General features: G+C 35.1%; 1 protein-coding gene, 1 non-coding gene and 2 pseudogenes across 4 annotated transcripts; 2 read left to right on the plus strand and 2 right to left on the minus strand.

The window, feature by feature from the left end:
• Positions 1–2,259: 2,259 nt before the first annotated feature.
• Positions 2,260–2,365, plus strand: LOC143635082 (small nucleolar RNA R71). Its single transcript, XR_013153991.1, has one exon. It is a non-coding gene; the product is annotated as a small nucleolar RNA R71 (small nucleolar RNA).
• A 264-nt stretch (positions 2,366–2,629) lies between these two features.
• On the minus strand, positions 2,630–4,188 carry LOC143635075 (ethylene receptor 2 pseudogene; annotated as a pseudogene). Its single transcript, XR_013153989.1, has 2 exons — positions 4,163–4,188; positions 2,630–3,915 (listed from the first exon to the last, which is right to left on the minus strand). The product of XR_013153989.1 is annotated as an ethylene receptor 2 pseudogene (transcript).
• Positions 4,189–15,158: 10,970 nt separating this feature from the next.
• LOC143635080 (bet1-like SNARE 1-2) lies at positions 15,159–16,687 on the minus strand (annotated as a pseudogene). Its single transcript, XR_013153990.1, has 6 exons — positions 16,674–16,687; positions 16,293–16,441; positions 15,608–15,664; positions 15,469–15,528; positions 15,315–15,400; positions 15,159–15,229 (listed from the first exon to the last, which is right to left on the minus strand). The product of XR_013153990.1 is annotated as a bet1-like SNARE 1-2 (transcript).
• Positions 16,688–23,369: 6,682 nt separating this feature from the next.
• LOC143635081 (electron transfer flavoprotein subunit beta, mitochondrial) lies at positions 23,370–25,584 on the plus strand. Its single transcript, XM_077102979.1, has 5 exons — positions 23,370–23,446; positions 23,526–23,810; positions 24,292–24,372; positions 25,109–25,203; positions 25,283–25,584. Exons 1-5 carry the CDS (start codon positions 23,378–23,380, stop codon positions 25,506–25,508), a joined length of 756 nt encoding a protein of 251 aa, XP_076959094.1. The 5' UTR covers positions 23,370–23,377; the 3' UTR covers positions 25,509–25,584.
• The last annotated feature ends 1,548 nt before the right edge of the window (positions 25,585–27,132 follow it).

The following is a 27,132-nucleotide window of genomic DNA, read 5'->3' on the forward strand; positions in this document are numbered from 1 at the left end:
TGATAACGGGGGTATGTCATGTAGTGGGGAACACTAGCTAGTTAGTTGAATAATTAAACCTTAATCGTATCTAATGGCTGCTTGGTAGACTTTGATGCTTAAACTTAGGTGGATAAACAATATCCTTGATCGTCTTAGCTATTCATGATAAATGTGCAACAATGTTTTAATCGGCTATTATGAGGTTTAAGTCAAGTTAGGGTGGTTTGATCCGGTAAAATCTAAAATAAAACGGATCTTGACTGTGGGTTCCCCTAGATTATATAAATAATAATAATAATAATAATAATAGTTGGATCTTACTTGTCCCGGTAAAGACAAAGGCATAGGTTTAAGTGGAAAACAATATCAGTGATCGCAGTTTTTTGCGTTGTTCTAAAAATTTTACGATAACCTATATGTTTATAAATATTGTATGTCTCCGATTCTGATCCCATTGCAATGAGACTTTTTTAGGGACGAAAAAAGGTTAAGTGTGGGGATATTTGATATAACGTTTAATATATATTAATCCCGTGTACGTTTTATTTATTATTTTATTAGTTTTGTTCGGTTTAAGTAAGATTTGTATGCTACTAACATGGTTTTATGCTTTAGGTTTCGGGTTTTAATTTCGGTGAAAAGAGGGCGAAAAAAGAGCAAAAACAAGTCGAACCGGAGAACCGAAAGATCAGGAAACGAACCGGACCGAGCCAGAAGAGAACCAGACCGGCTAGGCCAACCGGCCCCCTCCCAACCACGCCAGAGCGCCGCGCGGTGGGGGTGGCCAAGCCCGTCGCGCGGCGCGGCGGGAGCAATTCAAGAATCTTCCAGTTTCTTGGCCGACTTGTGTATTTTTGGACACCTGTTGCCTATTTAAAGACCCCTAAACTCACCCTTAAGCATATCCTGAAGTTCCAGATGATTTTGGTGAGTTCCGAGGCGTCCGAGATCATATTTTGGCAGCTTTGGAGTCGAAGAATCAGCTGGTGTTGCGCATATTGGTTGAAGGTGAATAACATGGGTTTTATCTTTTGTTTCTTTCGTTTTCGTTTATTTTACACCATGAATTCTTATTTGTTTGTTTTGTTTAAACCTAAGATGATAGGCTAAATTGCATGAACTATCTAGGCTTAAGATGAACCTACTTTGATGTTTTGATTTGATTTTGGGATTGTTTATCGTTATGGTTTTTATGTTTTAGTAAAAGATTTATTTATAATTAATTGATGCGTATGAATGCTTAGGATTGTTTGATGAGTTTTATTCCATAGTTTTCCTTAATTATTGTTTGTCATATGATAGGATTGTTATTAGGTCAATTACTTTGTGTTTTTTATTATTTTATGATTGATGTCATGATAAGGTCATAGGAATAATATTGTCAAATAAACCTAAGTGTGCTGCTAACCTAAAATCTGTAAAGTGCTAGGTTATTGATAAGTTTTTACTATTTAATCTTGCTAGATTTAGTTCTTCATAAAAAGTCCGTTTAGGGTTGATTATTTGTTATTGTTTATCAAATCAATTAAATATAGTAAATTGCCTTTGATTTCCGCGCTGTAAGGTAGGATTTCGTTATAAAGGAACTAAGTCATAATTAATTAGGTGACTGTAAGGAAACTTGATTTTTAATACTGGTGTGCGTTAAAACTTGTTTAAAATCCATAGGTGTCTCTTGAGAAGGGTCAAGGGTCCTGCTCGGGTTTTCTTTTAAGTGTTTATTTTAAGATCCCAGTCCATAACTTAACATTTTCCCAGGTTAATTCATTACTAAAATTTAGGGGATTCTAGCCTAGATAGTTTTCTTATCATCATCTTATTTTCACAACAGACTTTGTTTTCGTTTAAATTACTTGTTTTCTTAATTAGTTTTTAAATTATAGTATTAAATTAGTATTTTAAATAAAAATCCCCCAAACAAATATAATTAATAAGTTGTGTTTTGTAGTCGAGTCTAATTAACTAACAAGCGTAATTTAGAGAGTCTCGTGGGTTCGATATCCGGACTTACTTAACTTTACTAGAGTCGATCGGTTCACTTGCCGGTTAGTAGTTTAGTCGAGTTTTAGAGAGTCTAGATTATTACTTAGTGTTTTTTTTTAGTTAATTTAGTTAACAAATATTAAACTACTTCAAGCACATCAATGCCGCTCCAAATGTTGCCAATCTTCGTTCTCATCATTGGTCAAAAACGACCCATTTGTGGTCGATTGAAGATCGCGCACATCATCGCTCGACAACCCGTCATGAAACGCTTTTATCAATTCCCACAGTGCTATCCCATGATGAGGACAAGTCCTCAATAACCTCTTGAATCTCGTGAAAGCTTCATAGAATGTTTCGCCCGATCCTTGCTGAAAATTTATGATCGAAGTTCGGGCCTCGGACATTCTTTGTGGTGTGTAATACTCGTCCAAAAACTGCTGAGCCAGATCTTGCCACATGTAAATACTTGCTGACGGTAGAGATAAGAACCACTGCTTTGCTAGATCTTTAAGACAGAAATGAAAAACAACTAGCTTGACTTCATCAGCAGTGAACCATTGACTTGAGATGGTGACACAAATAGCATTAAACTCGCTCAAGTGCAAGTATGGTTCTTTAGATGCTTTCCAATGAAAAGTAGGCATCCCGGTTAGGTTTGCCATCACTGTTTGAAACAAGTACCCATCACTGTTTGAAACAAGTTCCTAGCTTGGCTTGCCCTCATCACGCCCTGTTTAGCTTGCTGCAAAGCTCGGTTTTGCTCAGCTAGTTTCTCTCTCATGAGCTGCGATTCTTCCAGCACCGCAGCAGGCGAGAGGGCCACGGCTACTTGGTCAGCAACAACATTGACTATCTCGAGCTCGGGTTCGATCCAAGAACGAACCGGTGCACCCGGTAGAACCACAACTAGAATCGCGTAACACGCCTGGATCATCTCGGGCGTTCCCCCTTTGAAATCAGACACTCTAAGCATCGGCATTCGTATAGCAGCAACCGCTCCATGTGGATTAATATTAATATTATCATTATCAGACCGTTCCCCACTGCTTAGACGCGCGAGTGGTGATTCTTGATCCAGTAACTTCACGGTCTCGCTTCGTTTAATTTCTTGAACATACGATGCCTGAATCGGGATGGCAAAATCACACATTGTTGTACAAGCTTCTCCCCGGGCTTTTTTGTGGGTAAGATTCATAACCGTTTTAGTCGGATCCGGCATCCAAATAGCACAATTTTGTAAATCCAAGATCTCGGATAACTTATCAAGAGTGGTGTACAAAATGGTGTGTCGATCAAGTGACTTTCGGATCTCTTGTGTGAGCATACCGACATGCCACCCGGCCTCATTCTGTTGCTTGATCACACCCATTTCCCTACCGAGATCCCTCGTCTTCTTTCTCAACATAAACTCTCTTACCTTAACTTTCAACAATAAAGGGATAAGTGTGACTAAAGTAATCGCAGTCGCAAACGATACCAACGCGGTTAGGAACTTGAGCACGGTGAGAGCGAGCATGAGGTAAAACGGGTGTGGTTCGTAGGTCAACAAGGTCAGCACATGAGTCATCCCACAAAGAACAATGAAGGCAATGAATTCAAAGAGTACCCATTTGAAGGGCACATTTGAGCAGCTAACAAAGTACAAAAGCTCAATCGGAATCGAGAAATAAGCAACCGAGATCAGCATATCGCTTACTCGCTGCGTTTGCATCAAGTTTATGTACCCAAAGTAGCCGTCATCTTCGCATTTACACCCCCCTGAATCCGACCCATCACCGGAAGCATATGCATATCCACACACCAACAACAACAATAATAACAATAACCAAACAGATGCTAACGTTTTCAACATTGCATCCATCAAATTCTTTCTTCAATCCATCAAATGCATCAATGATAATGTTTTTTACACAACTGTTCAAGGATTAATTTCTGATCAACAACAACCTGTAAATATAACAACAATATTTAACAATTCCAAGAATATAATATTATAAACTGACTATTTAATTATTAAAGAAAGTGACTACTAGGATTAAAATAAACACCAGTGGAACAACATTCATGCATGTTAATTTCCAGCATCAAATTGCAAAATTCAATTCAAAATCAAATCTAACCAAAACCCTTATCATATTCTAATTGAATTAACTTTAGAAAAATAAAAAATAAAAAAAAACTCATGAAATCTAACCTTAGATTCTTGTTTCCTTGAGATCAGATACTTGAAAGTACAAAGACATAAATCTCAATCAATCTGCCAAACAAAGCACATGTTCAAAAACATAACTTGATGTTTAGAAAACATGTTGGTGTTTTGAACAAACAAGGAACACCGACATAGACATATTTTATGTAGAAGGGGAATGTATGTATATGTATCCAATAAGTTCATTGGTTTTTTCACCTGTGCGTATAATTTCAAAACTGATGTGCCCCTTTGGGGAAGTCTAGAGAGAGAAATAAAAAAACGTTTTTGACTGTTGTTTGTTTGCTAGAGAGAGAGAGAGAGTGTTTTCCAAATAAAATTCTTTTCCATAATAATAATAATATTATTATTAATAATAAAAATGTATTTTCACCGTCTAGGTTTCTGTCTTCTTAGAATCAAGAATAATACATGTCTATAAAACAGATCCTGTTGAAATAAGGTGGTATTAATCTTTGCCATGTACTTTTAGATGGTATTTGAAAATAACCAAATAATATTCCTCTATGTATATTCTCTTTGAACGGCCAAATTTCATTAACGTAAAGAAAATAGCAAGTAGCTATTCTTCTAAATTACAGACATCAAATCAAAAAACTCACCATACTACATAAACACCCGATATTCCTCTACATACATAAATTAACATTAATAATTATATAATAATAATAGGAAGAAGAAAAAGAAATATCTGGAAAGTGAAAGAAATAAAGCAAACAAAGAAAAACGTGATCAAGTTGGAGAAATAAATAATAAAAAATAGAGTGAATATAAATGGGTGGTGGGACCTAGAGGCAGAAGATGAAGAGAACTTAGACGCACTTTTGCTTGAAAATGTCAACTTCAACCAAAATTTTATTCACGTCTCTTTCCCCGTATCGTCTTCCCAAAATTTATTTTACCTATGACCACCCATTAGATTTTTCGACCATTGCTAAAATTAATTATTTTAATAGTATACACCCCCACCCCCATCCCCATATACATATGTATATTTTGGATGGTTTTAATCAAAGTTTTATGTTCATTATAAAGCTACATGAAATCATAACTTTTAACTCAAAAGGAGCTTAACATATAACAACTAGGCTATGTATCTTGACATGATGATGAAGACCTCTACCGCTCTACGCCTTGTAAGTTGTAACTTTAAGTGAGAAATCCTGATTTTTCTTTTAAATTTGAGATTGAAAGGCAAGGGTTTGGTAGAGAATTGAGATTTATAGTGCATCAAAATGGACGCCCATGCATCCCTTTTATAGGCCAAAATCATTTAGATAAGCCTTAAGTCCTAACTATCATTTTTCACGTTAATGTCCTGTTCTAAAAAACGGTAATACCGACTCACCCTTAAACGTATCGTTTAAAATCAAAGCCGGGATTAGATGGTCCGTCAAATGCCCAAGCCTTCATACTCATGCAAGCCTTAATACGGACTGCCACAAACCAAAACGGTTTGCGTAACCAACTTTTTGCATATATTTCATTTAACGTCCCTAAACCACCACCAGTACCACAATGAAAAATTGGCAGATGTAGATTTTTAAAGGCCTTTTATCAAACAATTTACTGGTACAAGTTCTAGAAACTAACACCATGGTTTGTGCAACGTAGCAGTGACGGATCTAGACATTAATTTTAGGGCTAACGTTCAAATTTTTTTTTTCCGTATTTCACACAATGTAAACCAGGGCCATCTCCGAGAATCGTGAAAATTTTTTAGGCTGAAGGCAAAAAAAATTGACCTTTAAATTAGTTGAGTTATTGGGTTTAAATATTAAAAATACATATTTTTTAAAATATATATATATAATAAAAAGAATAAAAATTCAGGCATATCGGGGTGTCGGGCCGGAATCGGTTGACCACCCTGCCCTGCCTTATAGCCGCCCTTGATGTATAGAAACATGATAATAAATAAATTTAAATACACCGAGTGCAAATTTCTCCTATTCAGTTTTTGAAAGCGTGAACTCGAGATTACATCCTCTTCTTTTACTTTATTAAATGTTTCCCTTTCGACTGCACAAATTAAAGCATTGTTCAAATACTCATCACCCATTCAGTTGCACAAATCCGTTTTGATAAGCTTCATTTTAGAAAAATATCTTTCAACGATTGAGGTTGCAACCAGTAAAACCAAGGCTAGTTGCACAAAAGTGGTATGCTTTCTCGTTTCCAACATTACACGAGCAAGGTCATTACACCCATTTTTGCAATTTATCATCTTCCTTAAAAGTGTGATAAAAGGTCGTAAGATCATCACCCGAAATACACCATCTTTCTTCATTACTAAAATCATTTGGACGCATCTCATAAAATGACACTATTTTAGATATATCAAACTTAGAAAATGAACGGTAAGGATTTAAACCAGACATATTTCTAACAAACTCGTTGAGACCTCACTGTATCTATTTTCGTGTTCTTGAATTTGCATATCCAAAACCATAGTAAAAAACTTCACCCTCAAAATGGTGTTGAGTGGTGTGTCTTCATCTTCAAACTCGTCGAATTCATCGAATAACCTCCGCCGATTAGCTATTCTCTCACTCAAAATCGACCCAATTATTTGGCGGTTCAAACCGTATAGAACGATCATCTCTCATTTGGTATCTTCTTTGAGCTCTTGGGTTTCGGTTTTGGTGAATGTGTTGGTGGAGTGGTGGTAGGTCATTGAGTGGTGGGTTTTGTGGAATATGTTATGGAACGTTTTGTGGAATGGGTTATTCTTGGTGAGGTGGTGGGTTAAGATTGTCGGGTTGAAACACCGGTGGCATTGGGTATGGGTTATGTTCTTGATGATTCATGTCTTCTACTTTTGGCCTTGAGGTTTCACCCTTTCTTTGTTTTGCTCGGTTTCTTCTCGCGGCTTTCTCAATCTCAAGATCGAACTGCAACACCTCCTTGTCTCAGGCAAATCTCGTATGCATCAACCTAAAAGATTAACTGCACACACCAAACAAGCACACCCTGTGTAAAATCAACAAAGAAAAGAAAATAAACTAGCACTAAGCGTGTTGAGTCCCCCGCAACGGCGCCAATTTGACATAGGCTGTCGCGGTCTACTCAAAAACAATTATTTAAAGACTTAAATACCTATAATAAGTACGGGTAAGTAAGGTCGTCTCCACAGGAACTCAAGGAAAGTGCTTATTTAATTATTAACTAAAGCTGACAAACGATGTCAAGCAATTTTTAGAAAAGATTAGTTAAACTAAACGGTTACATTGAAATGAATTGTAAAAAATATTAATGAAGGGCATTCATTCTAGGTTTGGGTAATTTGTTCTTCAACTTAATCCCAAATTCACTTATCTTGATTACGCAGTAATTTCTAGACCTATTTGTTTGATTGTGATAACAAATGATATCTTAACCGAATTGTTGACACAATTGAACTCGATCTACACAATTACCAATTTATGTTTTATGAAAACTAATTAAGTGACAATATTTGATGATTAATAATTCAATGACACAAGAGCCTAACCCTAAGTGTTGATGAATAAAACCAAACAAGTGATGTACAAATCAATAATCACAAACACAAATTGTTTAAACAACCAAGCAATCAATTGAACTAGATAAAAGTAATAACTCAAATCAAGTTCATAACATAAAGCATAGTAAATCTGGTATTAAGAAGAATTACACAAACCCTAGCCTAGAACGAACACGAAAGTTTAGCCGAACATCGACATATTATGCAAAATACTTATCTTTGATGAACATGCAAAGCCGGCACTAATCGGAAGCCTTGGAATGATGGAAAATAGCCCTAGAACTCCTCCTTTACCTCTGGAAGTCGTAATATACCGAATGGTGGGGTTAGTGGGTTTATATAGGGAAAAACCTAGATTTTTTCGGTTTTAGGTCGGTTCGCGTCGCGTGAAGTTGCATGTCCAGCATCTTCCCGTCGCGCGAAGGTACAAAATGACTTCATATTCAGATTCGTCCCGTCGAGAAACTCGGAATTCATATATTATGGATTTCGTAACTCATTTTCTAGGCCGAGATATGCCCGATTTACTAAAAGACACTTTCCTGGTAACCCATCTTGTTTAGTTTTCGCTTCGGCTTCATGTTTCTCTTTCAATCCTTTCCCGAAACCATCCTAACCATCCATATATGTTTCCCCATACTTCCATCTTCTCGAGGCTTGCTTAATCTTCATCTAGATGGCTCTGAAATAGCTCGTTTAAGCTCCATAACGTCCAATGTCCTGAAAACAAATAACAATACATGTAAATCTATCCAAAAGGGGGTTGCGGCACAGCTTGTTGCCCGCTTACCTGCCACTTCATTGTAAATCGTTTGGTTGAATGAAAATTTATTTAGCGAAAAAAAATACTTGAAGTACCAATGTTCATTCATTTATTTACCTAAATATAACTAATGAATATATAATAATAACTAACTTTTACCCAACCACCATATCTTACAAAGACAAATATTATAACTAGATTCAGGTCGCCACTGAGGTTACAGTCTTAGAAAATTGACAATAGGCAAAATTAACTTCTAAGTGAAGAACACATCATGGCAACTGATCTCAACTGCACAAGTTATTTGTAGTGACTAGACATAGTCAACGATAATGTTATGGATCCAACAACCTAAGGGTTTAGTAGAGATCAAGTTGTGGAATGAGCCTAAATCCCATGAAAAGGGGTATATAAAGGAAAACCTAACTTAGTTGACTGGAGATCCCAAGATCTAAATAGGACAACCTAATTATATATCTAAGCGTGGTCACTGTGGGGGCATAGCTTTTGTATAAATTAACACATAAGTTATATATATATCCTCCTAAATTATAAAGGAAGTCTAATTACTTCCTAGTCCATTCCTATAATAACAGTTACATATTGTGAGGCTAAGCATACTATATGGTTAATGATTTGTGTAAATCCTTATAACCTTAATGCTTTTAATGATTTATTAATAATCATCTATGTGAAAGAGAAGTGGGGTCGCTTCGAATGAAATTGTGGGGTGCGCAATTCTCAGAGCTTTCACAAAACCAGGCTAGTGTTCCAGGACCATAATGGACACCAAAATTAGGGGATGTGCTCGGCTAGGGAGAGTATTGTGTGAAGCGTATTGTCGTCTACACAAATGGGGGTTTGTTCAAGGACATCGCGTCTACTAATCGCTAGAAGACTAAGTATACTTTACAAAGGAAAGTTTAAAGCTAACACCTGCCTATCCTGCGATACTCAACTGTCGAGGTTCCATTGGATATCTTATGTGTGTTTTGATTAATCTCCATTCATGTGGGGGATTGTTGGAAAATTAGAAATGGTGAATGAAAATTAATTATTCAAATAATAATATAAAACACTTGGTTTGGTGAAACTCTTAAGTATAGTAACGTGATAACACTTAATAAGTTTTTATTATAGCATTAAGTTACTAATTAAGTAAGACACTTGATTTTCTTTAAACTCTTGTATGCATTAGTAGGCTTTGTGCCTTATTTGATGGTACTTGAATTGTGTTCACTAAAAAAATCCATATGGTTAGAGAGGAGTACTCTCTACTCAATTCCTTCGCCATCTTATTCTTTAGGATTCCTTTTCAAGAACACCAGTATACCCGGTTTAACATCGGGCGCGTAGCCTTTCCTGACAGTACAAACTGCTTCGGCTGTTGTACCCTGGGAGACAGACGCGTTGTCTAATGTAGAGGCGCGAAATCTGTTTAAAGGGAAGCGATTTGAACACGTGTCTCAGCCTCAACCGTCAATATTAGTTTGTTCATTTTTGTAGCAAAGGATCATACAAGAAGATACACATCAAGCTCTCGTTGAAGACTACACAAAAGATCGTTCAAGAATACGTCGGATGGTTATTCTGGACCTTCAAATGTCGGATGTTGACGGGTTTGAAGTGGCGTCAAGGATTCGAAAGTCTGGCAGTCGGAACTGGCCTTTGATGGTGGCTCTAACCGCGGTGGGTAACGACGATGTTTGGGAAAGATGCCTGCAGATTGGAATGAATGGGATGATTCAGAAACCAGTTCTGTTAAAGGAAATGTATGATGAACTAAGGAGAATCTTGATCCATACCAACACCCTCCATTGACTTCAGGTCAAAGTCAAAATGTTGTCCTAACAATTCTAACAAAGAATAGTGATCAGTTTTTTTTTTTTTTTTTTTTATGGATGTTTAAATTGTAGGTTTAGTTAAAAATAATATAATATACACAGTGAGTTGCTGTAAAGTTTAGTTAAAATTTTAATTTAAATACTTGATGATAAATAGATCAAAGTTGAGAATAATAATATGGGAAGAGAATCATGCATGAATTTGATTACGTATGAAAACAGGGTGGCCCACCACTTTTGAATTTTTTTAATTTTAAAAAGAAAAATAGTCACCACCTTGAATTAAATTCAATGTATGATTATGAAGGCTAGGTAAATGTATGAGGATGAGGGTCACCTTTGTACACGTCAGCATATATTTGTTTTTGTCTGGATTGGATTCTTTGCATATATTCATTCATGCTTCTGTTCTGCCCACTTACCACTAATTTCTACTTACAAAATAAAATTTATAAATATATATATTTTTTAAATTCAGGTGATGTACGCGTGTCACTTTACAATGATTTGTATGTACGTGTACATTTGTTTAGGATTTCAAGCATCAATATATATTTTTGAGAAAATTCCTAAAATAAATATTAATGAAAACAAATTTTTAGTTTTAGATATCATTTATAAAAAATTTCAAAAATAGGCATTATAAACTAGTTGTAACGAGTAGTTTGTAGGACCAATTAAAACTTGCCGCGTGTCCTTAAACTAACCGTAACAAGCATGTTCACTAATCATTTACTTGCCACGACTAAATAAGTTTCATGTCTCGTAATTAACGCCCACAAGTAATTTATAAGTCCTTTAGTCACGACGAATGGTTTACCCGGTTTACATTCCCTACACGAGTAGTTTATTAGTAGTTAATTCGTCGCGACTAGTTTAGCTTTATAATATACTCGTCGCGACTAAATGACTTATGAATTACTCGTGGACGTTGATTACGAGACATGAAACTTATTTAGTCGTGACGAGTAAATGATTAATAAACGTGCTCGTTACGGTTAGTTTAAGGACACGTGGCAAGTTCTAATTGGTTTCTACAAACTACTCGTCACGACTAGCTTATAATACCTATTTCTGAAATTTTTTACAAATGATACCTAAAACTAGAAATTTTTTTTTATAAATGCTTATTTTGGGAATTTTCCCTATATTCTTTTTTGTTTTGGTATGAAACCAAGCATCAGGTGAGTTTTATAAATGACGTGGCTTTGAGATGTATAACATCATGCATGTCGTAGTGGTTAGGAGAGAATGAGAGAAGAAGTGTGTTACATGACTCCAAGCTAATAAGAAGATGAATTATATTTTATGGGTGTGATGGTGGAAGAGAGATTAGGGAAAGAGATGTCATAATTTTAGTGGTTATGTAAATAAAAAATTAATAAAAGTGAGTGGACCCCACATGCTTTGGCCGAGAAATATTTCTCGTCCCTCTTCTCGTCCACTTCGGGAGAGGGGAGAGGGTTGCTCCTCCCCACTCTCGTCCTTCTTCTCGATCATTACGAATGGTCTAACATTATCATTTTATTGGAAAAAAGCTGATGTTTTTCATTTTACTTTTTACCTCAAATCTCTCTCAAAATAAGGATGATGTTTAAAGAATTAGTTTCCGTTCTTTATATTTAAAAGGGGGAAAGTGAATACGGTATTGATAGCCGTCTAACCTTATACGTAAAACCAATCAAAACTACGTAGTTTTGATTAGAATCCTTTAATTCAATTAAATTCACTTCCATATTAATATGAAAGGAAAAGTGAATACGGTGTTGTTAGCCGTCTAACCTTATACGTAAAACCGGTCAAAACTACATAGTTTTGATTAAAATTCTTTAATTCAATTAAAATCACTTCCATATATAAAAGATTTTTGAAATCACATCCCTTCAATGTTGTTCATCCTCTTTTATCTGTAGCCACTTTCATCCTATGTCATTTTCTATTAGAAGTTAGAAGTACATAACAAACAAAATCCTTTCTACGACTCCATTTCAAAGAATTTTAAGTGTTTATAAAAACTTAGTTTAATAAGATGTAAAATTATTGCTAATGAAGTCATTTTTCAACAGAAAAAATATCGAAAGGATTTTGTTTGTTATGTACTTTTAACTTCTAATAGAAAATGACTTAGGATGAAAGTGGCTACGGATAAAAGAGGATGAACAACATTGAAGGGATGTGATTTCAAAAATCTTTTATATATGGAAGTGATTTTAATTGAATTAAAGAATTTTAATCAAAATTATGTAGTTTTGACTGGTTTTACGTATAAGGTTAATGGCTAACAACACCGTATTCACTTTTCCTATTTAAAAAACCACTATATTTCGTATCCATCAAATCTTATATTTTGTGACTAGTGGTAGGCCTGTAAATGAACCGAACGTTCGGTGAACCGTTCGGCGGCGATGTTCGTTTGTGTTCGTTTATTTAATAAACGAACGAACATGAACAAAAAATTGGTGTTCACTTACTTAAACGAACGAACATGAACTTGTTCATTTATGTTCATGAACGTTCGTTTATGTCTGTTTATTTATGCTCGTTTATTTATGTTCGTTTATGTATTAATAGAAAATAATCAAATATTATCTGGATATGTCATCTGATTAAAGGTTTATATTTGTTAATTTTTGTTCACTTAAGTGCTTTCTTCGTTTATGCTTGTTTGTGTTAATTTACATTTGTTCATATATGTTCGTTTATCTTTGTTCAGTTATGTTCGTTTAGATTTTATTTGTGTTCGTTTAGATTTTATTTGTGTTCGTTTGTGTTCGTGAACTGTTCGTGAACACATTAATTTCCTTAATAAACGAACATAAACATAAAATATCGTTCGGTAAGTGTTCGTGAACACATTATTTTCTTAACGAACGGACATGAACAAGGCTTTGTTCATGTTCATTCGGTTCGTTTACAGCCCTAACTAGTGGAAAAAAGAAAAAATTAATTATATTTAAATATTATTTAGTTAAATTAAGACTAAGGACACGCACGGTGCACTAAACTATCATGTTTAAATAGAAGGGCTAAAAGCGCCAGTGATGTTATCTTTACTTATCATGCAACTGCTCCAAAAGCACTCTCCCTCCCTCTCATAAAACCCGTTTTGGGTGTACTGGTAAAAGATAACGATAAAGATATAAAAAAAATTATTATTTAATTAAACAGAATAGATAAACTAAAATAATTTTTAGTGTAATTTTGAATTTGAAGATAACAAGATATTTAGAATACTTTAATTTGAATTATAAGAACGAATATATAAAGAATCTAGATTAAGAAATTATTCTATCCATTCCAAAACCTCCTCCTCTTTGTGTCATCATGCTACATCAAATTATTTGTATTTTTTATATAACCATCCTTAAAACCATTGCAATGCATCTTTTCTTACCACCGTCCTATACAAAATTAGCTTTATAAAAATCGTTGGTTGCTAGTTGGATGGTGGGATCGGAACTAGCGATCAATCGAGATTAACCGGAATAATCATATCGGACTTTAATGTATAATTTTCAGTTTTAATATATACATGCACACATTTTTATATGTAATTTTCAGTTTTATACATACACAGACATATTTTGGCCGGAATTTAGCTGGAAACCGCTGGATTTTGCTGCAATATCGCCAAAAACCGCTGATTTTTGTCGGAATCTCATCGGAAACCGCTGATATTGGTCATAATCTCGTCGGAAGTCGTCGATTTTGGTTGGATTTGACCATTGACCGATTAATTGGCCAACTAGCCCAAAATTAATCAGTGAAGTTGGGACTAGCGATTAATCGGGGATTAATCGCTGCCTAATTGGGATTTTTGCAACACTGTACAAAAGAGAACAAAAGCACCGAATGGGCATCAAGAGGGCACCCCTGCTAGGGGTCGGATTTTTGTGGCACCACGATGGGTGGGTTGGTGTTTCCGCTAGTCTTGAATTGCATCACCTCCCCCGCCACTTTGTATTTCTTCCCCTTTGTTTCGTTTCATGTACCTTTATAAAATGTTTACTTAATGTATATTAAAAATTCAAACATATAGCCTTAGATGCTATTTTATATTATGTGCCTCTTGTTATATAAGATCTGGCTATATTCAATACGTGAATGATCAAACATTAATAAGAAGCTCCTCGGTTCGTTGGTGAAACGAGCACTATCTATCTGATTGAGGCTAAAAACCCATTAAGAACGAAGACCCTTGGGTGAAACAACCGCTATCTTTGTGGCTAAGACTTGAAAGCCCGTTAAGGACGAAGATACATAGTCAATGGATGATTCGACCATGTAACGACCATACATCATGTACCAAATTTACATTCCCCCAAATTTACATTCAACAAGATCAAACGACAACCAAGCAAGTACACATCCAAAGTCGATAATGAAATATAAAAATAACCCAATATAATTATTTAAGAGAACCTTATTTACATTTATTTCCCAACACTTCTATAACTTGATTTATTTTGGGTATTTTTAATATTTATTTTATTGAATCAGCTAAAAACAACAAATTTAGTGTTTTTTTAAGCATAACAAATAGTTACAAACGTGCAAAATAATTAAAGGTTTAAGTAGTATTAAGTTATTGTCATTATTATAATGAAAGAAAGTTTATAAATAAAAAAAATGGAAGTTATCCAAATTTGTATAACCTTAATAATATATATATATATATATATATATATATGTTATTGTCATTATTATAATGAAAGAAAGTTTATAAATAAAAAAAATGGAAGTTATCCAAATTTGTATAACCTTAATAATATATATATATATATATATATATATATATATATATATATATATTGGTAAAGACAAGTAACAGCAGTTTAAGAATTCAAAAGGTGAACATCAAGCATAATAAACAAGTATCTCTCTTTGATGATCATTAGGTTTTGCTAATTAAAAATCATACCACTGCTGGCAACAGAAACCTGGAAGAAACAAAAGTGGAATTATCACTTGCAAGTTTTATAAAAAAAAACTTTGGAAATAACATACATTAAAACAAATTGTTACCTGAACAAGTAGTATATGATGAAGAATGGCAGGATCAAATACATCACAAGTTTACATGTTCTGCCACTCGATTTTGTTTCAAACACCTGAATTATTAAAAATCAGTAATAATTACATACTAAGTAGTTAATTAGTCAAAAATCTCATATTTTACCATCTTCATCCTATCCATAGTTCCCGACATAACCCCCCTTGCTGAATCCATCCCGTTGCCCTGCTCAAGAAAATAAAAATAAAAAAATTGGCTAGTATTTAAAAAGCAATTATGTATGTGTGGATGCACGCATGTGTACCATTCGGTCCAGCATACGGTTATGACTCTGCACCTCCTCATGTATGTCACCAGTCAACTGCCAAAATCATCAATCATTTTTGTATAAATTTATCATAATTGTTGTGAAAACTACACAAACAAATAAATATTAAGAATAATGATTACACAGAAAACCTAAGACTGTAACATCCAATCTTTTAAACTTGATTCGCAAAGTAGTTAACTGCACTGCTGTACATGCAATAAAGAATCAGTACCAATCGCATAAATTGTTTCCAGTTCATTCATTTATATATATATTTTCGAACAGCAAGCCATGCTCAGGAGTCAGGATAGATTATGCATGTTCAGGATTGTTGATTTTTAGTGGAACAATTATGCAGATTCGGTTTTGGGTCACTTCTAGTGCATTTCTAGTTAATATTAACCAACAGATTGTACCATTTTAATTTTTAATTCCAACAAAACCATACGTTGCGAAGAAACTAAATACAAAACAAAGTCACCAGGTTTAACAGAATAAGTATATCTTTAACAGTAAAATAAAGTTTAATAGGTTAACAATATTTGACAAATAAAGATTTCCTAATTGTCTCAACGACCGTTAATTAACTTCCAATTTCTATCATCTGAGTTCATGCTACTAACACCAACTCACTTCTTTACGAGCCAACAAGCAAACAATTTATAATGAAAGAACTCACTCTTTTCAGAAAGACAACTCTGTCCTGCAAGCTATTTAAAGATTTCTCATTTACTTGTATTGTGAGAATATGAGGAAGAGGCCCTGAGACCGCCCTCCTCAATGCCATCAAGGTTATCAAATAGAGCAGCTCTAGACGCACGATTGTCCCTACAAAAAACATGAACAAGAATTTACACTAAAATCATGAATTGATACAATAATACTGTTACATGAACAGTTCCCACATCATAAAATAGAAAACCTCCTGATCATAGTTTGCTATTATCATATATAATAACCAAACAAGGTGCGTTATAGGATCCCACCATTTAGACCAAAATCACATGAATAGCGATAGCAACTAGCAAATACACTGTAATTAGGTGGTTTCGAGATTAACCTTCGATAGCTCATGCCAGCTTCAGGTGATCAGATTTGGTTCACATCAAATGCCAGCAGCAGCAGCAAGATCTACCGGATTTCCACCCAAACGAACAAGTTTAGGGTTTTTTTTTTCTTTTTTAATTACAAATTCAAATTACAAACTGTCAAAACTTAATAACTAACAATATTTTTACTTGTTAACTCATAATATCTTTATTTATGAATTTATTATTAACTTTTTTCAAAAATTGATATTGTGATTTATGGGGTCCCTCTTCGGTTTTGTCTGTTGACAATTATCGACATTATTTTGTGTTTGTTGATACCCATTCTCGTTTTTGTTGGTTGTATCACTTAATATTAAAGCCTGACTTTTATAGCGTATTGATGGTGTTTGTGAAACTTATTCAAACACAATTCTTATGCAAAATTAAAATTTTCAAAGTGTTTGTAGAACTGATAAAGTTCAGTCTTTGTTTGAAGATAAAGGGACACTTCATAGGTTTTCATGTCCGATACGCCACAACAAACATCGCCACTGTAACTTTTTGGATCTTTCGTATTTGTTTAACCGATTTGGGAATGTAATTCGGATCTTGGTTTATTAATAAAATTATGCATTTATAAGTATTTGAATGTGTAAATTCATTTCATACCCTCTATGTTACTTAAACTTGTCATTTATTCTCTAAAACGACAAAAAAAGGACATTCCGGGAACTTTAGGGACCAAAACTGACCAAAATAAAACGTGCAGACACACCCCCACGCCGCATCATGTGGGGAGGGTGGCCTCGCCTGGCCGCGTAGCGCGACTAGGAGGGTCTGCAGGTCCGATGTTGGTCGACTATGGGTTTAATGCAAAATCGCTTATTTTTACCCAAATCCCGTGTTTTTAGCCCTAAGAAAACCCCTGGTACATGTCCACATTCGTTTGCCCCTTCATCAAGAACGAATATTGTGAGAAGCCGTATGATCCTTATTCAATACGATTATGAGATAGGATCTAGTCCTTGGATATGATTTAGTGACTGGAATGGTGATTACGTTAACTATGTGTGATCTGAGTGTATTTTGGCAGAGTAACAACACACTGAAGGTAATAATTAACAATTCTTAATAATGAAATACTTTACAGCGTTTATATAGACGAAGGGGCTCATTCGTTAAACAGACTTAACGAATGAGATCATATTCGCTATCAATACATTAAGTCATTCGCTAAAGCTTAACGAATGAACACATGCGTCCACTCATTCGTTATAAGTTTATAAGGAATGAGGATTACATTAACGAAATGTTACATTCGTTATTAGCTACTCTAACGAATGTGAAATACAATTAACGAATGTGTCATACGAATGGCATACATGTACCAAAAATACCCCTATACATTATTTCTAGTATTATAATACTTTAAGCAAAGACCGAGATGCAAAACCGAGCACTAACATATTGGTTTTATTTCGTCATAAACAAGATTTCTTGCTTAATCGGACACTTTGTCCAAACTTAGTGTTTATTTTACGTTTGCTATATAAACGAAGCCATCAAGACCTTCACTTTTCTTCTACAAACCCTTTACACGCTATAATCATCGGCCATCTTGTGTTTTTGCCGGATTTTCTCAAGTTCTAGCAAGATTGTTTACCGGTTGACTTTTCAAGACTTATCATTCATCTTTGACCACTCGATTTCTTATCCTTACATTCATCTCTGTGGTAAGTTGTCTTCTGTGTTTTCATAGGTTTTTATCACATAAACAAAAGCCCTCAATCAATTTCATAGATTGAGGGAGTCTCGGTGGTCAATTTGATCCCGACCCGTTTAAAGGCATAATAGTAAAAATATTTGACTATTTGATTTTTCTATCTTCTAGTCGGAATTAACTTTCAGGCCATAAGACTTTTTGTTCACCACAAAATTTTGAGTGTACTGGTCAGAACCTGACTCGGAGTTTGGATTCTAAATAGTACTAGCTCATTTAAAACTTAAAAACCTCATAACTTGAGTTTTACAGATCCATTTAATCTGATTCCAATTGCAATATACTCTGTTTTAATCTAGTTTATTGTCTCCAAGTATCTATCTGGTTGGGGTGTGACAATGTGAGAGACATGCGCCAAAAGGTGAAAAGACGCACTGACATGGTAGACACCGCTTACATCAGAAAAGTCAGCTCCACTTGTCAATGATCCTATCCATATCAAAAGATTTAGTTAGAATCGAGTTAGAATATGATTTACAAAAACTCACAAATTCTAACAATGGTTCTTCTGCATTAAAAAGGGCATAAAACAAAATATGCGGAAAAACCTAAGAAAACAACGGTAATAGCCCAAATCCAAGACAGCTCCCGCATAAACGGAGTAGATAGAACTAAGAAGAATACCATCAGAATCATGAACCGACCGTTAGCATAATCATCTGAGGAACAACAACGTTTGGTTGGAATGAAGCCTAGTCTGGGACCATCGCCAATTACAAGACTTACACCCAAAAGACAGGCAGTGATTTCGGTCCAGACGACATCCTACTCAAACAATCCATTGTAAAGATAGAAGTGGAAAAGAGGATGGTCAAAAGAAAATAAGAAAAAAGAGATCAGATGCCAAGAAAAAATGAAAGAAGCAAAGAGAATCGGTCTCTATTTATACCCACGAAATTAAATACGGTAGATAACAGCGGGATACAACACAAAGAAAGCATCAATAAGAAGAAGGCACGCGAAACATAAGCAAAGAAATTAATACACCGTCATGCAGAAGCTTTTATAAACACACATGGAGTAAATAAAGCCAGCGCCATACGTGCGATGACATCACCACAACCTAATTGTCTGACAAATAGTCAACAACTACCTTAACAAATGACCCTCATACGTAGCGGAACAAAAACTATAGCCAAAACCAAACAAGTATAAAATTCCATCCACGGTGAACCAGCACGGAAGAAACAATGGACTGGGGGAATTGTGGAGGTAAGGTACTAAATCGTTCGCATAACACTACAAGGCAAAGCTAGCCATCCACGGAACGAAAGGCCATCAGCGCAAAAGATATAACTTCTACGGAACGCATACCTTACACTTATTAACTTAAAGAGTTCGGCGGAAAATATGTTGTGCTTAAAAGGAAGGACCATGTGTGACAACGAAAGGAAAGACCAATAACAAGTCGAGATTCCTACAAAACTCACGATTGCACAATGGACCAATCATAGAAGACCAGCGCTATACTTGCCTGCAACAAATATCTCCGTATGCAAGCTGTACAGCCAATCATGAATCATTATCATGCTCAGCCATAAGATTAGAAGGTTCCATTGAGTGGGACAACTGGCCTAATCCTTCTGCTACCCTTCGGCTATAAATACTCAAAGAGGATCAAAGGTAAAGGGATCGGCAACCCTATTCACTCAAGAAATACTCTCACCTTTTACCATACTGATTCTCACGTTGGAGGGTGGTTATGAGAAAAACCCCCATTCCCATTCTTGTAACGAGCTCATGGTGTTCTGTTTTGTAGGTGGAAGCTTTCGAAACTCATAACGATCCGGTCATAATCCATCACCGGTCGAGATATTAAGCTAACCCCTCGGGATTAGTTTAGTATTTGTTCGGTTTCCATCTGCACAATTACACCCGCACGAAAACATGATTAGTACACTATTATACCAATATAAACATTACTACAAACCATGAGGACTTTTCTAAAAGACAAAATGTTGTATTATAGTGTCACTTATAAACATTTTATGTATTAACGAACATTTTCCTAGAAACCGGAAGATATCACCAACGAGTTGTCAAGTCTCACTAGTTGGGTGAACATTTGCATAAACGAACCTACACCTTTGATATGTCACATTAGACCTCAAAATTTCAACTAATTTTAGGACAAATAGTTCAACATGCGAACACGATATTCAACTTGCTAGCATACCATTCCATGCATAACATGTGAGTTTCACAGAGGGCCAGCCCATGGGCTAGCGAAACAAAGGATGAGCCTTAGGTCATGAGTTTTAAGGCCTTCAAATCCAGAAGAAAAAAAACATTAATTATTGCTACATAATAATAGGCAGGGTAAACTCAAAAGTTATGTGTTGGTCTGGGGTAAACATGTCGGTTGTAGGCCATGAGTTTGAGACTTGTTCTAAACGTTTTTTTTTATAATTTTTTTATTTACAATTGTCATTAAAAATATCATTTCAATTTAGGCCTCCAAAATCATTGAGACCGCCCTGGTTTAACATCCCTTTTGCTCGTTTTACTATTTTAAAAACTAGGGGAAAATATACACAAATTTCATTGAGCTACAGTAACTATATTCTGTTTATTGTTATTACAATCATCGTTGATTTTTTTCATAGTTTTTTATATATAAAGACCCATATTTTAGTACCATAGTTGTTAAAAGTGACCACCTACTGTGCATGTGCGCTATTTTTAGGTGAAGCGATGATTTAGCACTTCTAAATAGAAAAGGCGCAATTCTAGGAGCAAATTCCTTTTTTTTATACTTTTTATGATTTATTTTGATTTTTCAATAACATAGTTTTCTAAAAACAATCAAATTTACTTAACTTAATCCAATCTCCTAATATGATCATCGACCATTCTTTTTTTTTTAAACAGATTATGCTTATGTGTTTTTGTTATTGTTTAATAATTACAGTTGCTAGATTGCTAAAAAGTAAATATGCTTATGTTTCTTTTAGTTTAGTTTGCTTTGCTAAATTCCCATTTATGATTTAAGCTTCCTGTAAAATATGATTTAAGCTTTAAAACTAAAATTTAAAGGTGGACGTTTTAATCTATAATATTATTATTTGTTTTAAATTTTGCGGAGGATAATTAGTAATCCGATTTAATCTAAATTTTGTAGAGCTTACTTCAATTAGTTGGTGACTTCACATTTATTGTTTGATGTTGATGATAGTAAACTTTAGCTTTTGGTATTGGTTATGTTTGGGGTTTTGAACTTTTGATACCGGATAATTTTTGGCATTAGAACTATATGATTCAAGTTTTTAAACACATAAATATATTTTTAATTTATTTTTTCTCAGACCCTCGCTCTTTTTGCATCTTGCGTTTAGGCCTCAGGCCTATGCGCCTTGAGTACGCCTAGCGCATTTGATAAGTATGTTTAGTACCAGCACTATAGAGACGGGACCAAGTCTTCAAACTTTCGTTTGTTGAAAGGATTTAGAATAGTCAATTTTAATTAACAAAACATATATGAGAATAATATAATAATATACATATGTATTTTTTAATGGTGATAAAAATGAACCATATCACTCCAATATGGGTAGAGTTGACACGTTAGTGTATTATCAATCAAACTTCATTTTATTATAAATAAATAAATCGAAAAAAAAACTCGAATGTTTAGGCACAGAAGACCTGATATGTCAACATCACCACACAACAAATTACGTTTGTTTGGTTTAATTAGTTTGCTAGTATTTGGTACAATTACGGGTGCTAACGAACCTAGCCGCTCGTGACCACTTAAGATCAGCTTACTAAAGGCTCAAATCGGCCCGAGTTTAAACGAGTTCGAGCATAAAATAAGCATGTTTAATTAATGAGCTCAAACTCGAGCTTCACTTGTTGAGCTTGAACCAGCTCCACGCCAAGACGAGCTTAGAATTATATAATTTATAATATATTAATGTATGGTTTTAATAATTATTATACATAAAGTTATAATAAAATATATTATGTTATATAAAAAATATATATAATTAAAAAAAGTTAAGCATACATATAGATAAAATATTTAAGAAATAATAAACGAGTCAAGCACGAGCATAGCTTTAAAAGCTTTTTAGTCGATCTCGAGCTTTTAAAATAGAGATTGAAACTAACCAAGCTCAAACTCGAGTTGGAAAACTACTTACGAGTTGAGTTCGGTGGCTCAATTATAGCACTAGGGTTGTGCAAACGGGTCAAACCTGACCTTGTCCTAGACCCGTTTAGAGGTGTTCTTAGTGCCCGGGTCCCAACCCTATTGTAAATAATTGAATTTGGTCGGTTCGGGTCTCATTGGTGTTACCTGTTTATGTAAAGAGAAAATAGTTACATCCATGAGACCCGAGAAATGACCCAATTATAAATATCCTAGTCTGATCAAGACTGGGTCTTGCGAGTCTGACGAGTGCGGCATATCTTACCGGTTTATGCTTGCTAGGGGTGTGCATAGGTCGGTTTGGGGCATTTTTGGCCTAAAACCATAATCATAACCATGATACGGTTAATGAACAATCATAATCACAACCGACCCGATATGACGGTTTAGTTACGTCGTTTTGAAGATCTACTTCCAATTTTAAACCCCTATTTGTAGATTCACAGTTAAATAAATGAGGCAGTTCGATTATGATGGTTTTGGAATCATTTTTAACAAAAGCCGACCCGTATTTGGTGGTTTTTGAAAAGTCATTAAACCGACCCATCATTTTTATTGGTTATCGGTTAAAATCGATTCGCTTATATCGGTTATGATTCGGTTTTGCTCACCCGTTAAAAGGATCGAACCAAATCAGGAGAAAATAGTCACTACCCACAAAACCCGAAAACCGACCCAATTATATATATATCCAGATTTTATCCAGATCGGGTCTGATGGAATTTTACCCATAAATATCCAATACTTGGGGATCATCGGATACTGTTACAGTTGATTTCCAGGTTTAATATAACAAGAAGATGAAGATCATGGTGGCCATCAAGCGAGTAGTTGACTACGCCGTCAAAATCCGCATCAAATCCGACAAGGTAACCAAATTGGGTAAACAGCATTTCATAACATTAAACTAATCTCTGTCTGTCTGTCTGTCTTGTCTGTCATGTGTAGACTGGAGTGGAGACAACAAATATAAAGATGTCAATGAACCCGTTTTGCGAAATAGCCCTTGAAGAAGCCCTTAAGATTAAAGAGTCTGGGTTAGCATCAGAGGTGGTTGCTGTCAGTTTGGGTCCGGGTCAGTGCGTCGACACGCTCCGCACCGGTCTGGCGATGGGTGCGGACCGGGCGATTCATGTCGATGCGCCGGGTGCGTTGTACCCGCTTACGGTTGCTAAGGTTCTCAAGGCCCTTGTGGAGGTTGAGAAGCCCGGGCTTTTGATTCTTGGCAAACAGGTTGTTATTATGTTTCGCATTATAGTGTTTGTTTACGTTTGTTTATGCTTGTTCATTAAAGGTTTTGAGTACTTTTTTGTGACTTTTTAGTTACTTTTCTACTCTTATTATATGGATTTAAGTAAAATCATTAACTAATAAACAATAATATGAATGTTAAGGAAACACCAACACCAACTTGGCAGCCGGGTCGAACTGTTTTCATGGATCATTTTTGCTTAGACAAATAAACTAAAATATTGTTTTGTCCATTTGTGTTCGTTTGCTTGGAACAAGTTCATTTTCGTAATGAACGGACATGAACAAGACATGTCGTTCGGTTGATCATGAACCGCTTGCTTGTCTGATAAATGCTTAAACGGATAAACATGAACAAGGGCGTGTTTTGTTCGGTTTGTTTATATGTATCTAATAGTATTATTGATTGGTACAGTTTGTATTTGTAGTTTTGGTGACTTATTTTTGGTTGAAAAATTTGTAGGCAATTGATGATGATTGCAATCAAACAGGACAGATGGTGGCAGGGCTTCTAAACTGGCCTCAAGGGACCTTTGCATCCAAGGTTAGTAGTCTCATATTCACCAAACATTGATTAGGTACTCTACCGATGCACTTACATGTAATCGGACCTAAAAATCGGTAGGCAGTCAAAATTGGTACTCTGGTTTTAACCCATTAACCAGAGTTTTAAGCATGGATATTGACCCATTCAAGTTTTAAGCAACAAAAGATGATCAAACGAGGGTTTGAATTGCTGAGGTTTGTAAAAAAAAAAAACGAAAAATGATCAAGCGATTGTTCAATGTGTGTGTGCATATATATATATATATATATTCCAAATCGGTCCTTTGGTTTAAACCCATATAAAAATTTCAATTCGTTTAAAACCTAGTAATCGCTTGTCTGTACCCCATCGCCCGACTAACGCCTAGCGACTTTTTCAACATCATTCATGTTTCAAGATCAATGTGACAATACATTTGATTAGGTTGTAGGTTCATGGTTCACACACATCCTCACCTCGGCTTTCAAGAAATTAATCAGAAACCTTACAATAAAACACAGTACACATTAACAACACACTCACGCGGTAAGTACAACATTATCAAGTATAACACACTCACACGGTAAGTACAACATTATCAAGTATTCTTTTATGTATTCCCAAAGAAAAACTTTAGAAAATATAAATTTCCAAGAAACTAATCTATGTATGTCTGTAGTTAGGAACAACCTTTTCTCTGTTTGTTACAGTATTATGAACAAATCTTTGTCTGTGTTGGATTTGTTTCGTGAAGGTTGTTCTGGACAAAGAGAAGAAATCAGCAACAGTGGACCGAGAGGTGGACGGTGGGCTTGAAACGTTATGTTTAGACTTGCCTGCAGTCATCACGTAATATTATTTATACTACTCGACTATGGCTCGTTGATAAACAACTTATAAAAGTAATTACTTTTTGATGTGAATGCAGCACGGACCTAAGGCTGAACCAACCGAGGTATGCAACACTTCCCAACATAATGAAGGCGAAATCAAAACCGATCAAGAAAATGAGCCTAGAAGAGCTAAAGGTGGAAGTGAGATCTGATTTGGAGGTGGTTCAAGTGACTGCACCGCCTGTGAGAAAGGCAGGGGTTATACTTTCTTCTGTGGATGAATTAGTAGACAAGCTCAAGAATGAAGCACATGTAATTTGAATAATATTCACTTCATTTCTCAAACTCATGCTCTAAAGATGAAATAAAAAAAAAAAAGATGACTTTGTTGTGACTTAAGTTTTTTTTAGTAAAGGTGGTCTCTTTGTTTGTGGAAATTGTTATTTAAAATATGAATTGAACTGATTTATTAATAACGAAACAATACTCAAGAAGATGAGAGAATGAACAAACTCTCGTGACAGGGAGTGGTGTTTCACCAGTCCTTGATGTAAGAAGGAAGCTTTTGCCGGTTGACACTTAACACTTGTGAAAATTGGCAGTAAATTGTTTAAAAGTTAGAAGATAAGAGCTGAAAAATGCGAGTATCCACCCACACTTTTGCGCCTTTTAGAACCGCACGGTGGTGGCAGAATCTGGTGATGGAAAAAGGGCATTATGGTCATTATGGAAACATAGAAGAAATGAAGTTTGGTCAAAAGTAACAGTTCTGTCAAGTTTGATACTTACCGGATCAATTTGACTTCTGGTTGAATTGGGATAGTCAACGGATGGTTTGTATCGTTAAGGGTATTTTGGTCAATGTGAAATGCGTTTCTGCGGAAATTTTTTTGGGAAAACTGCTAGGGTCAAATGAAATATAGGAAACATGACAGTCAAAACTGGTCCAGTCAGAATAATGATTTTAACAGTCAAAATGCATCAAATGGTTCAAATTAACGTCAACTCAATGGACAATTTATCCATCAAGAAAGATAAGCGGGAGGTCCCGAAATAATGTGAGAAATATGAAATTTCATGCATCTACTAGCCTTTATTGAATGTAACTGTTTCCTAAATTTATAGTTTTTTACCGAGAAGAAAAAAAATATATATCGAAGATGCGATTTGGTTGAGACTTTAGGCCTTCAAATAAAAAAAATCCAACTCCTCCCTTCATGTTACCAAGAGTATTGTCACAACGGAAATCCTAATTATTCAGACTTTACAGTTCACTTGCTTTAGATTATTTTCGAGTGGTGCGCGGTGTTTTGTTTCGGTTCTCTCTGTTTTGGCTCCCCTACTCAAGAAGCCTGTGTTCGTATCTAGGACTGCTACTAACCATGTTTTTTACTCATATGTGATGTGGGTTACTGCTCCCACCACCACATACATAGTTTGTAGTGGGGCTGGTGCTGTGATACAAAGCTGCTTATATTAAAGTTGAGTCAAGGATCTAAAATTCGATGGTTTACTATTTTATGATAATCCATAGCAGATTACACCATGATTTCAACCATTCACCTCTATCCGCTTATATGATGTTGCTGGGTCTTGGTTATCGACACCATTAAACTATGGTAGCTTCGAGAATCGTTAAAAATTCCGGGCTGAAGGTGAAAACAATTTTGGGCTTAGTTAAAAAGGTTTTTGGTTGGGCTTAAACAATTAAATTTTTAAATAGATTTATTTGGTTATAATTTGGGCTGTACAAATTTTTTTTTCAGAAAATAAACTTAAATGAGTTGAGTTTTTAGGTTTAAACGTTAAAAATACATACACACAGATATATATACTAGGTTTTAGCCCCCCTGTGTTACGGGGGTTTTATTTAGGTTTTGGTTTTTAATCGTTTTGTTATTTTTATATTTGTAATGATTTGTTTTATTTTTTAACGTAGCTTTGT

Source organism: Bidens hawaiensis, unplaced genomic scaffold (assembly GCF_021521415.1).
Source record: "Bidens hawaiensis isolate Kalapana, Puna unplaced genomic scaffold, B.hawaiensis_p1.1 tig00007409_1, whole genome shotgun sequence".
In the NCBI taxonomy this organism is placed as follows: domain Eukaryota; kingdom Viridiplantae; phylum Streptophyta; class Magnoliopsida; order Asterales; family Asteraceae; genus Bidens; species Bidens hawaiensis.